Source organism: Ochotona curzoniae, unplaced genomic scaffold (assembly GCF_017591425.1).
Source record: "Ochotona curzoniae isolate NIBS_2020 unplaced genomic scaffold, NIBS_Ocur_1.0 contig_66, whole genome shotgun sequence".
Lineage (NCBI taxonomy): Eukaryota > Metazoa > Chordata > Mammalia > Lagomorpha > Ochotonidae > Ochotona > Ochotona curzoniae.
Genome location: NW_024466512.1, coordinates 7,959,449 through 7,975,853, shown reverse-complemented (window position 1 = coordinate 7,975,853; position 16,405 = coordinate 7,959,449). Strand labels below are relative to the sequence as shown.

At 45.1% G+C, this 16,405-nt stretch overlaps 1 protein-coding gene across 3 annotated transcripts in view; it reads left to right on the top strand.

Moving 5' to 3' along the window:
• Positions 1 to 16,405, top strand: part of LOC121164097 (SEC23 interacting protein) — a 38,217-nt gene that overhangs the window by 13,043 nt on the left and 8,769 nt on the right. For all 3 annotated transcript variants that reach the window (XM_040992003.1, XM_040992001.1, XM_040992002.1), the window contains exons 5-15: positions 961 to 1,050; positions 3,261 to 3,381; positions 4,371 to 4,460; positions 5,706 to 5,847; positions 7,876 to 8,084; positions 8,175 to 8,293; positions 8,646 to 8,798; positions 9,973 to 10,068; positions 12,492 to 12,689; positions 14,193 to 14,348; positions 14,710 to 14,812. In XM_040992003.1, the coding sequence (XP_040847937.1) occupies positions 961 to 1,050; positions 3,261 to 3,381; positions 4,371 to 4,460; positions 5,706 to 5,847; positions 7,876 to 8,084; positions 8,175 to 8,293; positions 8,646 to 8,798; positions 9,973 to 10,068; positions 12,492 to 12,689; positions 14,193 to 14,348; positions 14,710 to 14,812 (1,477 nt within the window). The remainder of the gene's footprint in view (positions 1 to 960; positions 1,051 to 3,260; positions 3,382 to 4,370; positions 4,461 to 5,705; positions 5,848 to 7,875; positions 8,085 to 8,174; positions 8,294 to 8,645; positions 8,799 to 9,972; positions 10,069 to 12,491; positions 12,690 to 14,192; positions 14,349 to 14,709; positions 14,813 to 16,405) is intronic.

Genomic DNA, 16,405 nt, shown 5'->3' with positions numbered 1-16,405 from the left:
GATGTGATTGTCAGATGATCACTGTAACTAATTCAATAATGACTAACAATTTATACTTGCCAAATAAGAAAATAAGTATGTAAAAGACTAGTTCCTGTCTGAGTTGTGCCTGCCTTCTTGTTGGGTCTCTCCCCAGCTGGCCCTCAGCCTGCTGCTTTACAGAAAACACAATGTACATGTGGGGGAGAGCAGGAAAAGCACTGGATAGTCAAGGTCGTGGACTCAGAAAGCCCTGGGTGGGAGTGGACCACATTTCTGCTGTTTGTCCTCACAGCTGAGTAATGATGCGTGGACAGCACTCAAAAAAATGTTATGGGTTAAATTGTGTCCTGCTCACCCCTTCACCCAAGATTGGCATATTGAAGTATTAACTTCTGATTTTTTCTTTTGGAAATGGGGTCCCTGCAGATATGACATAGCTATAATGAGGTTGGACTGGATCTTTGTGCAATCTATTTGGATTTGGTGTCTTTGTAAGGAGAAGAGGAGAGAAAGAGACAGAGATACACAGGCAGAATGGCAGGTGATGATGAAGGCAGGTGTGGGTTATGCTGCAAGCCCAGGAGTGCTGGAAATTGCTGGCAACCATCAGTGCTACGATGAGGCCAGCACGAGCTTCCTGCCGGTCTTGGGGAGGCCATGTGTGGCTGACATGTGCATTCCAGACGTGTGGCCTCCAGAAGTCCAGGACAGTGAGTTTCTGTGAGCCCCCCAGTTTGTGGCACTTTGTTGTGCTGAATCTGAGAAACTGAACATTTCTGTATGATGGGAATAATATTATTCAGAAATGACAGAGTAACTACTTAAGTATAAAGTGATTTTAAAAACCCAAGATCACTGGCCAGTAAATGAGCGCGGCTGTATATTCTTGTTTTTGTCATTGTCGTAGTAACCATTTTCTTCCATACTTTCAATGTAATACAGATGTGTAATGTTGGATTGTTGTTTCCATTACTGTAGGCTGAATATAAAAAAGCTGTAACCACGAATCAGTGGCATCGCAGGTTGGAGTTTCCGGGTGGGGAGACCATTGTCATGCACAACCCGAAGGTAATGGTGTTGTTTTAAAGTGCTCAGTATATTACAGTGATATATTGCTAGATACTCATTTTTAGTAACTTGCTTTTAAAGTAATTTGAATTTTATCTGTGAAATATGTCAGCTCTGTTCTATTTATTGATAAATTAAAAAAAATAAATATTTAAATTAGTTATATAATTTAAAATTTTCTCTTTAAGCCTTGGTATATGTTAACTTCTTAACGGAAGCTTGGTATGCACCACAGAAGAGGCTTGATGGATTATTTCTGATGGTCAGAGACTGGCCACCTTTGCAGCTAAGGGGCCAAGTGATGAATGTTTGGTCTCTGTTGCAACTACCAACTCTACTGTTCTCTACCATTGTAGAGACACATCAACCCATGGATGTGATGTTTTCTTTCTTTCTTTTTTTTTTTTTTTGGTGTTTTCTATAAATCTTTATTTGTAAGACATGTGACAGGTGATATGACATGTTTGTCATGGCTGTCATTTTCTTTTTCAAAGATATATTTGTTTATTGGATAGGCTGATTTACAGAGAGAAGGAGAGACAAGATCTTCTACCTGCTGTTTCACTCCCCAGATGGCCACAGTGGCTGGAGCTGAGCTGATTTGAAGCCAGGGGCCTGGCGCTTCTTCCGGGTCTCCCACATGGGTGCAGGGTCCCAAGGCTTTGGGCCGTCCTCCACTGCTTTCCCGTGTCACGAGCAGGGAGCTGGCTGTGATGTGGTGTAGCTGGGATGTGATCGGTGTCCGTCTGGGATGTTGGCGTTGTAAGGCAGGGTCTTAGCTAGTTGAGCTGCTGCGCTGGCCAGTGTGTGTGATCGCCCACGCCTCGTCTCAGTGTGACAGAGATCTGTCCTGTTGATTGTAGAGCCACGGATCGCCTGCCTGTCCTTGATGATGGTTTGTTTTAACCTTTCAAATAAAAATAGGTCCTTTTTTATTTTAAAGGTTTATTTTAAAATTTTTATTGGAAAGGCAGATTTACAGAGAGAAGGAGCTACAGAGAGAAAGATCTCCCATCTGCTGGTTCACTCCCCAAGCAGCCGCTACGGCCAGAGCTAAAGTGATCTGAAGCTAGGAGCTTCTTCCAGGTCTCCCATGCGGGTGCAGGGACCCAAGGCTTTGGGCCGTCCTCTACTGCTTTCCCAGGCCACAGGCAGGGAGCTGGATGGGAAACATCTGAACTAGTTCCCATATGGGATCCTGGCACATGCACCGAGAGGACTTTAGCCACTAGGCTACTGTGCTGGGCGCAGAATTATTTTTTTTTATTGAAAAGGCTGATTTGCAGAGACAGAAAGATCTTCCAGCCGCTGGTTCACTGACCTCTAGATATTTTTGAAAGACTTATTTTTATTTATTTGAAGGACAGAGGCAGATGGAGGAGGAGGTAGAGAAGGAAATAGGCAGAGATATCAATTGATTTTCCATCCATTGCTTCATCTCTCAAGTGGACACAACAGTCAGGACTGGACCAGGCCAAAGCTAGGAGCCCAGGCTTATTCCAGATCTCCCACGGAGTGCAGGGACCCAAACAGTTGTGCCATTTTTTGCTCTTTTCCCAGGCATATTAGCAGGGAGCTGGATTGGAAATGGAGCAGGTGGAACTTGAACTGGTATCCATATTGATTTCGGTAGTGTGGGCAGAGCCTTAACTGGCTGTGCCACTGTGATCTTCCCAAGATTTGCTTTTTAAATATTTATTTGAGAAGAGAGAGAAAGAGACAGAGTTCCTGTTTGCTGTTCACCCTGCAGATGTTTGCGGCTAAGTAGAAACTGAGAGCCTGAAACTGAGTCTAGATCTCCCAGTGAGTGCAGCACCCAGGTTCCTGCACCATTGTGGCTCCTGCCTCATAGGGTGCACATTCACGGGGAAGCGCAGTGGGAGTGGACAGGGCCTGGAATGTGGACATGGTGCTGTGGGGTGCTATCTTGAGCACTAGGCCAAATGTTGACCCCATGGTAGATCTTTAAATCGAGGTGTACTGAAGAGGTATGCTTTTTTAACGTAAGTATTGGAAATGGTGGTGTTGATTCACTTGTTTTGATGGTTAATGAGCATGAACTAGGACTCTTAGAAAAGTGGCTTATGGGAGCTGTAGTAATATTTGTTTTCTAATCTATCCATGTGTAGCATACCACATGATGAATGAGTTGTTTAGTCTGCTGTGGAACATAGTTGGCAATGAGCTCTGTCTGTGTTTGTGTCTTAAAGGTCATTGTTCAGTTCCAGCCGTCCTCAGTACCTGATGAATGGGGGACCACACAAGATGGACAGACGAGGCCCAGGGTTGTGAAGCGTGGCATTGATGATAGCCTTGATGAAGTTCCTGATGGTACGTATGGCTTGTTTAGGGTGCAAGTTTTGTTTTGTCTTCTGTGTTGGGGTGTCAGGCTTTGGAGTGATTAAGAGATAAGTGGTTACCAGCGTCACCTGCCCCGTGTGCAGAAAGGAGCCAGTCGGGCCTGTATCGCTCTTTTTAATATTGTTACTTTTCTACCTTTATTTTTAAATCTAGAATTCTGTTGAAGATGCACAAACCACTAAGAGCAGCTCCTAGCATATGTGTTGTGGTTGGAGCTAAACCTTTGGCAGTACGTAGGCTGGTGTTGTCATGCCTCACTGGTTGGCATTATTCTAGTGTTGGGCTGGCACACTTCTCTGTCAGAGCCAGATAGGAAGTATTTTGGCTGAGCAGGCTTATGGGTTCTGTTGCCACTGCCGTGGGAGAGCCTCTGTAGAGACTAGGTGGCTCAGGGGATGCATCTGTTCCAGTACAAGACAGGGAAGGGCACAGTGTGGCTTCTGGGCCAGTTTGCCAACCCCATTCTAATGCATGTGCTTTTTGTTTCCTGATCACAGTATTCAAGATTAGATTTTATTTTGATGATTACTTATTCTTTGTGTTTGTTTCATTTTCTTATTTAAAAAGCTATAAAGTAAGTTTTCATTAAGTCTGAATGGAGAAGAAAAATGTTCATATTGTGACTCTAACACGTCCAGAGGACGGGTTTGGGGAAAGGATTTTGGAGATTTTTCTTGGCAGATTATGCACCCTAAGGTGCTGCGGAGCAGCCACCACACTGGGAAGCCTCTGCAGGCACAGACCCACTGGCCGTCACGTGCTGAGGGCTGCTGGGAACAGGGAGAGCCTGCTTGCCCTGCTCCTGGTCTAGTTCACTTTGTCTTGGTAGAGGGTCAGGAGCTCATTTGCTTGGAAGAGTCAAGAGTTTCTTTGACGAGTTTCTGATGGCAGAGGGGGTATGCAGAACACTGTTTTGTGATTAAGAGAGCTCTCTGTGCGTTTTTTCTCTTGGCACCTAGGGGAGCTGCCTCAGGTTGACCATTTGGTGTTCGTGGTGCACGGTGTCGGGCCAGTGTGTGACTTGCGTTTTAGAAGCATTATTGAGTGTGGTAAGTGTCAGTCATCCTTCATTTCACAGAACCATCTGGAAACTGAAAGTATAGCTGTGAAGTAGTCATTTTTAAGATCACTGCTGGCTGTGTCCTGCTGGCAGAGGTGCTGCGAGAGATTTAAATGATGAGTGGGAAGTATTAATTTAAATTTGCTTTGCTCGGATGACATACACAACTCGAAGCATAAAGGCCTGGGAAGCAGCCGCCCCTTTCTGACGGTTGGTCCCTGCCCGAGTGCTTCCAGCAGCACGAGCTCTGTGCGGGTGGGAGAGTGGGGCGTGAGAGGTGCTTCCGTGAGCTGTGAGCCAACTGTTGCTTGACCTAGCATCTTCTAAATTTTATTGATTTTTGTTTTTGGTGTCCTTCATTCCTGTTATTTATTTATTTTTAAAGATCTATTTATTTTTATTGGAAAGTCAGATTTACAGAGAGGAGACAGAAAGGTCTTCCATCTGCTGGTTCACTCCCCAAGTAGCCTCAGTGGCCGGAGATGAGCTGCTCTGAAGCCAGGAACCAGGAGCCTTCTCTGGGTCTCCCACAGGGTGCAAGGTCTCAAGGCTTTGGGCCATCCTTGACTGCTTTCCCAGGCCACAGGCAGGGAGTTGATGGGAAGTGGAGCAGCCAGCATAGGAACCAGTGCCCATATGGGATTTGGATGCATGCAAAGTGAGGACTTTGGCCACTAGGATACTGTGCTGGGCCTGCTTTTTTTTTTTTTTTTTTTAAGACTTATTCATATATTTGAAAAGCAGAATAATATAGAGAGTGTGAGAGATAGGCAGAGACCTATGTCTTCGTATACTGCTTGACTCCTCAGATGGCTGTCATGGCTGGAACCTGAAACTCCACCCAGATCTCCACATGGATGGCAGGGGCCCAAGCACTTGGGCCATCTGCTGCTGCTTTCCCAGATGCATTGGCAAGGAGCTGGATTAGAAGTGGAGCAACTGGGACTTGAACCTATACTTACATGGGAAGCTGACTCTGCAGGTGGCAGCTTAATGTGCTACACCACAGTGCCAACCCCTGAAGTTTTATTTTGATGTCTGTGTAATAATAATTCATATTGAGTGAATATTTGGAATTCAAAAAGTATGTTACATCTATTGAATCAGCTAACTCTCACCAATCAGTCTTTGGGTATTTTTAAAGTTCCTGGCGTGTTTGAGGTCATGCTCGCTAGCTGTCGGCGCAGGACAGTTTCATCCAGCTGACTTTTCTGCCTTGGTGTTTTCTTTGCAGTGGATGATTTCAGGGTGGTTTCTCTCAAGCTGCTGCAGACACATTTCAAGAAAGCTGTAGATGAAGGGAGAGTGAGCCGAGTGGAGTTCCTTCCTGTTCCCTGGCACAGCTCCTTGGGCGGGGATGCCACAGGGGTTGACAGGTCTGTGGGTTTTAATGACTTGTTTTTCTTCAGTCAAATGTAGATTCAGAACTTAAATTGTAATGTGGTGTTACAGCGTTTCTTTTCTGCAGTTCCCTTCGCTGACACATGGTTACATGCTGACAGTAATGTTTTCATGCTGCCTTCTTCATGTGTGTGTGTTCTTGTGAGTCCTGGGTGATGGCTTAGCTGGCTAATCCTCTGCCAGCAAGTGCCAGCATCCCATAGGGGTGCCAGTTCATGTCCTGGCCACTCTACTTCCCATCTACTCCCTGCTTATGGTCTGGAAAAGCAGTAGAGGACAGCCCAAAGCCTTGGCACCCTGCACCCACATGGGAGACCTCGAAGAAGCTCCTGGCTCCAGATCGGCTGTGCTCTGGTTGTTTTGACCATCTGGGGGAGCAAACCAGCAGATGGAAGATGTTTTTGTTTCTCTTTGTAAATCTGCCTTTCCAATTCAAAAAATAATCTTTAAAAGCAGAATATTAAAGAGGCTATAAACAGTGTCAACTAGTTGTACCTTCTGTCCTGATCTGTTGTGGCTTAGACAGGCAGTGGCATGCACTGCAGCCTGCTTAGCAGCAGCCCTGGCCACCCCATCTGTCAGCAGCACGCCTCTCCCTCACCACGTGATAACAGGCTGCCGCAGAAAGGGCTAGATGTGTCCTGGGGGTTAGATTGCACCTCGTGGAGACCCCTTTCCCAAGATGTTCTTGGAGGACAGCAGCATAGCACCAACCTTTTGCTGCATTGAAGACCATTAGCATCCTCAGTCGGGATGTTGTTGGGATTCATGCCGGACACTGGCTCCTGGAATCACCCCAGCCTGCCCACACACTCCCGGTTGGGAACCACAGATACTGGTGATACTTGTGCTGGCAGACAGGGCTATTAACCTGGCTGAATTTTAGTGAACATTACAATGTTACAGGCATATGATTTAATACAAACAGCATGCTGTGGATCGTAGGCCATCATATGGGTGTTTTCTCTCTGGTATGTTCAAGAACTTGACTTTGCTCATTCTCTTAACATGACAGGCTTTAATTCCTTATAATACCTTCTTCTATGTAGCATTTCTTATCAGTTCCATCCATAGTTTTTGTCAAATATCCAGATTTCCAATTAATTGGAAGAAAAATGGAAGACTAGGTTTTTCCTCTTTAAAAATGAAGTTAAAGGGGATGTTGTGCAGCTGGTCAACCACTGCTTGCAGCACCAGTGTCTCCTGTGTGTGTCAGGTTGGCTCAGCCCCATCATGGGCTTTTGTGGTCATTAGGCAGGTGAGCTGTAGGATGAAAGATCTGTCCTTCTCTAACTCTGCCTTCCAGGAAAAAAAAAGTACTGCCAAAATCTTTGAGGAGAATTCCAAAAGTCATGGTTACAAGTTCAAATATTTTTTATAAGATTTATTTATTTTTGTTGGAAAGTCAGATATACCGAGTGGAGGAGAGACAGGAAGATCATCCATCTGATGGATTCACTCCCTAAGTGAGTGCAGTGGCTGGAGCTGAAGCAATCCAAAGCCAGGATCCAGGAACTTCGTCCAAGTCTCCCATGTGGGTGCACATGCAAGGCGCAAGGACTTTAGTTGCTAGATTACCGCTCCGGGCCCAGATTTTACTCACTTTTAAAGCAGAGTTAAGGAGAGAGAGAACAAGTGAGAATGAGAGAGATCTTCCATCCACTGGTTCACTCCCCAAATGGCCGCAATAGATCTTGGCTGCTTTTTCAGGCACATTAGCAGGACGTTGGGTCAGAAGTGGAACCTCTGGGACCTGAACCAGCCTCGAGGTGGGATGCTGGCATCTGAAGCAGCTGCTTTACCCACAGTGCCAAAGAACTAGCCCAAGTTCAAATCACTTGTCAGCTGACTCAGATTTATTTACAGTAATTTTGCCAGATAGATTCAACTCGTAATTAGTGTGTGGGCTTTTTCTTTAAAACGGAGGAATCAAAATGCAAGTCTTAAAAAATTCATGGAAATAATGGTGATTTTTACTGAATGTGCTTTTTCTTTTTTAACAGGAATGTTAAAAAAATCACTTTACCAAGTATTGGTCGATTTCGTCATTTTACCAATGAAACGTTGCTGGATATTCTGTTTTATAACAGTCCCGCCTACTGTCAGCTCATTGTGGAGAAGGTGGGAATGGAGATAAACCGACTCCATGCTCTCTTTATGAGTCGGAATCCAGACTTCAAAGGAGGGGTCTCTGTTGCTGGTCACAGCTTAGGTAATACATGTATTCAGCATGATCTGTAGTGAGTCTTTGCTTTATAAAACCACCTGCTACATGATAAAGCAAGAACCATTTTTTTCCTAGGTTCTTTAATATTGTTTGACATCCTGTCCAATCAGAAGGATTTGCAGCCATCAAAGTCTCCTGGGCCTCTGGCTGTTGCTAATGGAGTTGTGAAGCAGCCACCTTTTCAGGAAAAGCAGGTACGTGTGCACACGGCCCAGGTAGCGTTCACAGGCAGCGCTCACACGGGCCAGTTTCCCCAAATTTAGCTGCTTGGCTTGCGCTGCTGGGGCTCTTGCAGATACGTTGAGCTTCCCACTCTCCTTCCTTGCAAGTTGTGAATGTAAGTGTGCAGGCTTATAGTGTTTGAAGATAGAAGTTATTATGGAAAATGAGAACATTAATGCTGTGTTAAAAATGTTTCTGAATGTTCTGTCTTTGCACTTTTTCTATAGAACAGAATTGTTTAGGCTTTCTGAGGTGTTTCATGGAAGTTTTGTTGAGATTTGTGATGTTTCCCTGTTTTTTCTTTTTCTTTCTTTTTTTTTCAAGATGACTGAAGAACCAAAACCAACCTTGGATGAGTCATGTGATCTTGACGTTGACAATGAAGCCGTCCAGACTTTGCAGGAGACCCTGGAAGCACTTAGCCTCTCTGAATACGTCGGCACTTTTGAAAAGGAGAAGATTGACATGGAGTCTCTGGTATTGATGATTGTTTAATTTGTTGTTGTTGTAAGATTTATTTATTTTTATTGCAAAGTCAGATATACAGGCCACAAGCAGGGAGCTGGATGGGAAGTGGAGCTGCCAGGATTAGATCTAGCGCCCATATGGGATCCCAGTGCGTACAAGGCGAGGACGTTAACCACTGTGCTGTCGCGCCACTTTTCTTGTGTATGAATTTGAAAATTAAAAATGATTTAAACACTGTTACAACAAAACAGTTCCAGCAAAGGCAAAATTAAATGCTTAAAAATCAAAAATTCCAGAGCTTTTTTGTTTTTACAGATTGTGAAGGCTATTCTAAATGTGGTAAAAAAAAACCCAGAAGATCTTAAAGAAAAAGTAGAGGTAGCAGACATTTGAAACAACAGCTGAAGGCCGGTGCAGGCGAGGGCGGCGCCGTGGCAGCTTTGTTGCAGGCTGAGGCCTGACTTCCTTGGCGTTCCGAGCTGGGAGGTGCAGAAAGGAATAGGTAAACAGGCAAAGTATACAAAAAAAAAAAAAAAAAAAGAGATTTGTAGAAAAGGCAATTAACAAATGGGTTCTTACGGTAAGAAATCTTGGAAGAGAAATACAAAGTAAATGTTTACTGAGTTTTTTTAACTATATAATTTGAAGGAAATGCAGGTTTTGATACTGTGGCTAAGTAGGATAAGTAGGAGAATGTCAATTTGGGACAAGTGCTGTCGGGGCAGTCTGACAGTATATTTTATTTATTTATTTATCTTTAAGGTTTATTTTATTTATTTATTTAGATTTTTTTTTTTAATTACAAACTCAGATACATAGAGAGGAGAGAGAGAGAGGAAGTTCCTCCATCTGATGATTCAGTCCCCAAGTGACCGCAGCAGCTGGTGCTGTGTCAATCCGAAGCTGGGTACCAGGAACCTCTTTCCAGGTCTCCCACACGGGTGCAGGGTCCCAAGGCTTTGGGCGGTCCTTGAATGCTTTCCCATTCCACAAGCAGGGAGCTAGACGGGAAGTGGAGCTGCCAGGGTTAGAACCGGTGCACATATGGGATCCTGGGCGCGTTCAAGGCTAGGACTTTAGTCGCTAGGCCACAGCTTCAGGCCCAGAATGATACGTTTTTAATTTTGACATTCTGCTTTCCGTTTGTCCCTCAACTGATGGATCTGCTTGTTTCCTTTCAAAGCTTATGTGTACAGTGGATGACCTGAAGGAGATGGGGATACCACTCGGGCCCAGGAAGAAGATCGCCAACTTTGTAAAACATAAAGCAGCTAAAATGGTAAGGTTCATTTTACCCTCCAGAAAACCCTGAGCTCACTGTGTGGCCAGGTCATTTACGTTTTAGGGATTTCTCGAACTGCCGTGGTTAGGTTGCCCGGTGTGCTCCCTTCCTGGCTCCTGGGGGTAGATGGGAGAGGCACACTGCACCAACATCCAGGTTAGGTGGGCGGCATCCCTGCCTCCCTGGGACTGAGTGTTTTTGGGACTAGAGGACTTCCAGTTAGTTATAAACTTTATTTGAAAGTTTTCTGATGCAAAAACTAGTGAAGTTTTGGGCAATCAAGTGAGTACCTTGTTTTTCATCTCAGCTGTCTTTTAGCTGCATTTTCTTGCATAGTTTACTTACCGTGGTTGAGCCTTGGTTCCCCTGCCTTCCTCGCAGGCTGCAGTGAGCCTGAGGTACCGCAGGGGAGGCACTGCTCACCTGCTCTCTAGTTCTTGCAGCTGTGGAGGTGAAAAGTCCCACTCAGTGGGAGTCGCACAGGTTTTATATATGTATATATACATTTAAAGATATATTTATTTTACAGAAAGAGTTAGAGGAGAGAGAGAGAGAGAGACAAAGACAGATCTCCATTCACTGGTTTGCTCCCCAAATGGCCAGAGCTAGGCCAGGCTGAAGCTGGGAACCAGGAGTTTTCTCCGGCCCTCCATGTGAGTACAGGGGCCCAAGGCCTGGGCCATCTTCTGGTGCTTTCTCAGACACATTAGTAGGGAGCTGGACTGGAAGTGGAACAGCCGGGACTTGAACTGACACACCCCTGTATGGGATGCCAGTGCCACAGGTGGAGAATTAACTTACTGTGTTACCACTCCAGCCCAGCTTGAATTCTTAGCCAAAAGAGCAACTGGAAAAGTGTTTAAAAGGAAATTAGAAACTGGGAAAATACGCTTTATGTACTTTCATTGATCAAAATCATTTTGCAGAGGTTTTTCTGATTAATTAGAAAAGTTAGATTGACACGTAGAGTGACTTATTTCCAGTGGTGTTTGCACAGTCCTGGATGGTTCCTCCATCTCTCACACGTCTCTTATTCTGTTGTTTGTGCTACTCTGCATGTCATTTTTAATGTTAAGATGTGACTGTGAAGTCACAGGATTGATTTTTGTTTTTATGGTTGGCTTAAGGAATTGAGTCATTCAACCTTCTGTTGAATATCTCTTTTAGGTTCAGCATTGTGCTGTTCTTGGGTTTTTTTTTTTTTGAGAATTATTTATTTTTGTTGCAAAGTCAGATATACAGAGAGGAGGAGAGGCAGAGAGAAAGATCTTCCATCTGATGATTCACTCCCCAAGTGACTGCAATGGATGGTGCTGAGCTGATCTGAAGCCAGGAGCCAGGAGCTCTTCCGCGTCTCCCACGTGGGTGCAGGGACCCAAGGCTTTGGGCTGCTGCAACATTTGGCCTGCTGGCTTTCAGATTGAACCTTGTTCTGTCCCTGCCTGTGAAGGAGTGAAGTCACTGTGCTCCACTCCAGAGAAGCTGGCTGGCCAGGAATTTTCTTTTGAGCTAGTAACTTAGTCTTCCCTGATTTTCTAGTATTTGGAATTAATAGCCAAGATCAGTTTGGCTGTTTTGTGGAGTCACTGTTGTAGCTGTTCGCCCAGATAGTCCCATGGTCCGTCTGAGTCTGGGGAGGCTATGCCTGTGGGAGAGGTGGCACCCACCAGGCAGGGACAGGGTGTCTCTGTGCCCCTGACTTTGGGGCGGCTGTCTTCAGGGTGTGAGTGACGCCTGTCACTTAGGGAGGTGACCCCTTTGGCGTCCTCCCACCTCTGGAGCTAATTTACGGGAATGTGTAGCTCTTTGCGCTAAGTTGGGCATTGGTGTGCCTGTGCTCGTCACCACCTGAAGCAAGACACGAAGCAGCAGCTGCTGCTCCCGCTGCTCCTGCTGCTCCTGCAGCTCCTGCAGCTTCTTCTGCACCTGCTGCTCCTGCTGCTCCTGCTGCTTCTGCTGCTCCTGCAGCTCCTGCAGCTCCTGCTGCTCCTGCTGCTCCCAGTGCTCCTGCAGCTTCTTCTGCACCTGCTGCACCTGCTGCTCTTGCTGGGTGATGCCACCAGTTGCCCGCCATGCTGCTGTGTCACCACAGGACGTGTAGCTGGTTCTGGAGAGCCACGGAGGGATGGCCTGCACTTCGTGCTCTCATATCTGCTTTCTGTGACTTAATATTTTGAGATTCATGTAATGACAGCCATATTTAGATTGAATTATAGCTTTTGCTGGATTCTTAGTTTCTTAATCTTAAAAGAAGTTTAAATGATGAACGCTGTGGTAGTGCTTCCCTAAATGTGCATATCTGAAAAGGATTTTATAGTCATTATTTTCTAGTAACCACGGTCCTGTTCTTATGTCTAAGAATTGCTCATCGTTCCTTTATGTTGAGGGCGTGAGAACTGACTATGTTTTGATGGTTGCAGGAGCAGAAGAAGGCAGCGCTAGAGAAGAAGGCGCAGCTGGCTGCCTCGCCCAAAGGCCAAGAGGAGAGTGCTCAGAGGGCTCAAGCTGGCGCGCCCCTCCGCTCAGAGGGTCCCGAGGCCCGGAGGAAGCTGGCACTGGGCGCTCATGTCTCTTCCGTGCGTGTTGGGTATGAGGCCTTTGAGGTGGGCACCGGCCAGGTGAGTTTCCATGTCGGCCAGGGCTGCCTGCTCTGTGTTGGGCTTGTGCCTCCTGGTTTATTTGGGTTGGCTTTGAATTCTTTAGATATTTAGGATTTATTTGGAGGTGTGTGGAAAAAAAGCTGATTTTCTTTAGTAAAGGTTTATGCTTTTTTCTCAGTGTTCACAGTGAGGGATCGATCATGTACAGAATGTCTTCTAACTTTTGAACTTTTTTCCACCCCCGTGAGTGTTTGGAGCGAGGCTCAGTCTCCTCCCGGTGGAAATGCTGCAGTTACAAGTGAGGCTTGGGATGCACTTCCGTTGTCGGCAGAGGAACGTGCTGCCTGCATCCGGCTGCTGTGCCCACGTCCTCGCATGCTTTCCCTGGGGAGGAGCCTGTGGGAGTTGATAGTGCTGCATTCATTCACTTATTTATTTCAACAGCACAGGTTCTGTTTTTTTTTTTTGTTTTTTTTTGGATGATTACATGGTATATCAGGGTGAGGAGGATGGAGGTTAGGGAAAAGTGGGTGAAATTGTTGTTTCCAAATTTTCTGTTTGTTTTTGGGAGAATGGGAGAGGTAAAGGGGGAAGCCACAACAATACTACATTTACTGTTTTATTTATTTTTTAAGGCTTTATTTGTTATTTGAAAGGCCGATTTACAGAGAAAAGGCGAGACAGATGGATCTTCCGTCTGCTGGTTCACTCCCCAAGTGGCCTCAGTGGCTGGAGCTGAGCCGATCCGAAGCCAGGAGCCTTCTCCGGGTCTCCTGTGCAGGTGCCCAGGCTGTGGGCCATTCTCTCTACTGCTCTCCCAGACCATAAGCAGGGAGCTGGAAGGGAAGTGGAACAACCAGGACAGGAACTGGCGCCCATGTGGGATCCTGGCATGTGCAAGGCAAGGATTTAGCTACTGGGTCATTGCCCTGGGCCCAATTTTTATTTTTTAAAAAGATTTGTTTATTATTTCAAAGACCGGTTTACAGAGAGAAGGAGAGACAAGAGAGGAAGAGCTTCATGCGCTGCTTCCCTCCCCAGAGGGCTGCAATGACCAGGGCCAGGCCAGCTTGAAACCAGGAGCCTGCAGCTCCAACTGGGTCTCCCACATGGATGACCGCAAAGACGTGGACCATACCACTGCGTTCCCAGTCCCATTAGCAGGTCACTGGGTCAGATGTAGGACAGCCAAGACTTGAACTGCTGCCCATATGTGATGCCGGCATTGCAGGTCGAGGTTTAATGTGTTACACCACAACGTCAGTCCCTGTAACTCTGCCTTTCATAAATAAATCTTAAAAAAAAAAAGAATATGGCGAACCTCGCACTCAGCATTTTATGAATACAGTGCTTGTTGTGCTTGATAGTAGAAGTAGTTCGAGGCTGCAGTCGCTTAAAGATTCAAAGGAGCAAGCTTTGGGCTGCATGTGGGAGGTGCTGTTCTGAGAACCATGACGGATTCAGAAGAACTTTGTGTTATGTGACTTTGGATGGCTGTTTCTGATTCTTGGTGCCTTGCAGGTTTCTGTTGTGTATGGCTCACTGGACTTTGAGCCTGAGCTGTTCTTTGCTTTGGGCTCTCCGATTGGCATGTGTCTCACCATCCGAGGAGTTGCCAGGATAGATGAGAACTACCGGCTCCCCACTTGTAAAGGGTTCTTCAATATTTATCATCCGGTGAGTGAGTTGAATCTAATTTACTTTCTCTTCTCAAGAAGGCGAAGAACTTGTCTTTTTACTCCTAATACGTTCTCAGATTCTTCTTTGAAATTAATATTGATCTCGATTTTGTAAGGCTTGGCTTTGTGTCCTAAGTGATACAGTCCAATACTTGCTAATAAAGTTTACTATCAAAAAAGCCTTTGTTGAAGAAGAAAATTCTATTATTTTTCCTGTATTCTTAGCCACAAACTTGAAAGTATTATATGAAATTGCCAATATTTGATATGAAAAAAAAATCAAAGTTTCTAGTGTGCCAGTAAGGCGTAGAGCTACAAATGAAACAGTCCTTCATAAATTTCAAATTCTTCTATTATAGCTTGATCCAGTGGCATATAGGCTAGAACCTATGATTGTTCCAGATTTGGACCTAAAAGCAGTTCTCATTCCACATCACAAAGGCAGAAAAAGACTTCATTTAGGTAAAAAGAAAATATTGTGAAAACTTGTTTTTTTCTTTTGTTTTGGGATATATAATGGATTATGAAAATTTTAACACCAGCTCCTTTGTGATAGAATTAATGTTACTTAAGTGCCTATGTTCCGAACTTTTGTTTTCCTCAAGATATGTTTATTTGGAAATTAAAGTGAGAGAGAAATCTTCCATCTGTTTGTTTCCCTCCCAAGTGACAGCAGTAGCCAGTGCTGGGCCACACAGTCTGGAGCCAGGCACTCTGTCCAGGTCCTTGGGCCATGCTCCACTGCTGCTTTGGAAGCAGAGCAGCTAGGACTCCAGCTGGCATGCCCCAGTGGGCTGTCAGCATTGCAAGCAGCACTTTCACCGGCTGTGCCACAGAGCTGGCCCCATCAGAACTTTTTAAACAAGGAGTTTGGAATGGCTATAGAATAGTTAAATTCCCTTTCTTTGATGACATTCTAATTGTTAAGATATTTGGGAATGGGGAAGTTGCTAGTAAGATGCATAACTAGATTTTGGTAGAGTTTTGGTTATAATTTTTGGAATTGGGAAGCCAAATAGCATTAAACTAATGGTCAAGCCATCAAGAATTGGATGTAATATTGTCTAAGTCAAATGAGCTCAAAATTCCTTGCTAACCAAACTTCTCTTAGACATAATGTATTGATAATTGCAAGTTGGCTCTAGATTTTGTTTTTTAAATATTTGCCTGTTTATTTAAAAGGAAGAATTAGAAGGAGAGACAGGGTGAGGTCTTCAGCCTGTTGATTCACTCCCAGATGGAGCCACAGTCAGTGCTGGGCCAGGCTGAAGCTTGGAGCTGCATCTGGATCTCCATGTTGGCTGGCACGGGTCCACGTGCTTGGCCGTCTCCTGCTGCTGTCCCAGGTGCATTAGCAGGGACAGAAGTGGTGCAGCTGGGACTTGAACCAGTGACACAGGATACTGGCCTCATGCGGGATGGCTTAGCCTATAGAACCATAATACCAGACACTAGATTTTCTTTAGCTTATTTTCCTTATATGTCATTCCTTGGCTTAAAAGATTGAGTGGAGGAGATGGAGGGTAGATAAGAAAAAGTAGTTATGCCCTCTTGTTTAAAAGTATGTTTTGCCAACATCATGTTTTTAAGAATATTTATTTGATTAAAAGTTAAGCTGAGAAGTTTGATGACTCGGAAGAGCTTGAATCAAATGTGATTATTAAGGATTAAAAAAAGTGATGGGGTAGGATTTCCTTTTTTCTTTTTTTAAAGATTTATTTATTTATTGGAAAGTCAGATATACAGAGAGGAGAGACAGAGAGAAAGATCTTCCGTCCAATGATTCACTCCCCAAGTGAGGACAACGGCTGATGCTATGCCGGTCTGAAGCCAGGATCCAGGAACTTCTTCCGGGTATTCCACATGGGTGCAGGGTCCCAAAGCTTTGGGCCATCCTTGATTGCTTTCCCAGGCCACAAGCAGGGAGCTGGATGGGAAGTGGAGCTGCCTGGATTAGAACCGGTGCCCATATGGGATCCTGGGGCGCTCAAGGCGAGGACTTTAGACGCTAGACTACGGCTTCAGGCCCATTTCCTTATTTTTAAATTAGAAGTT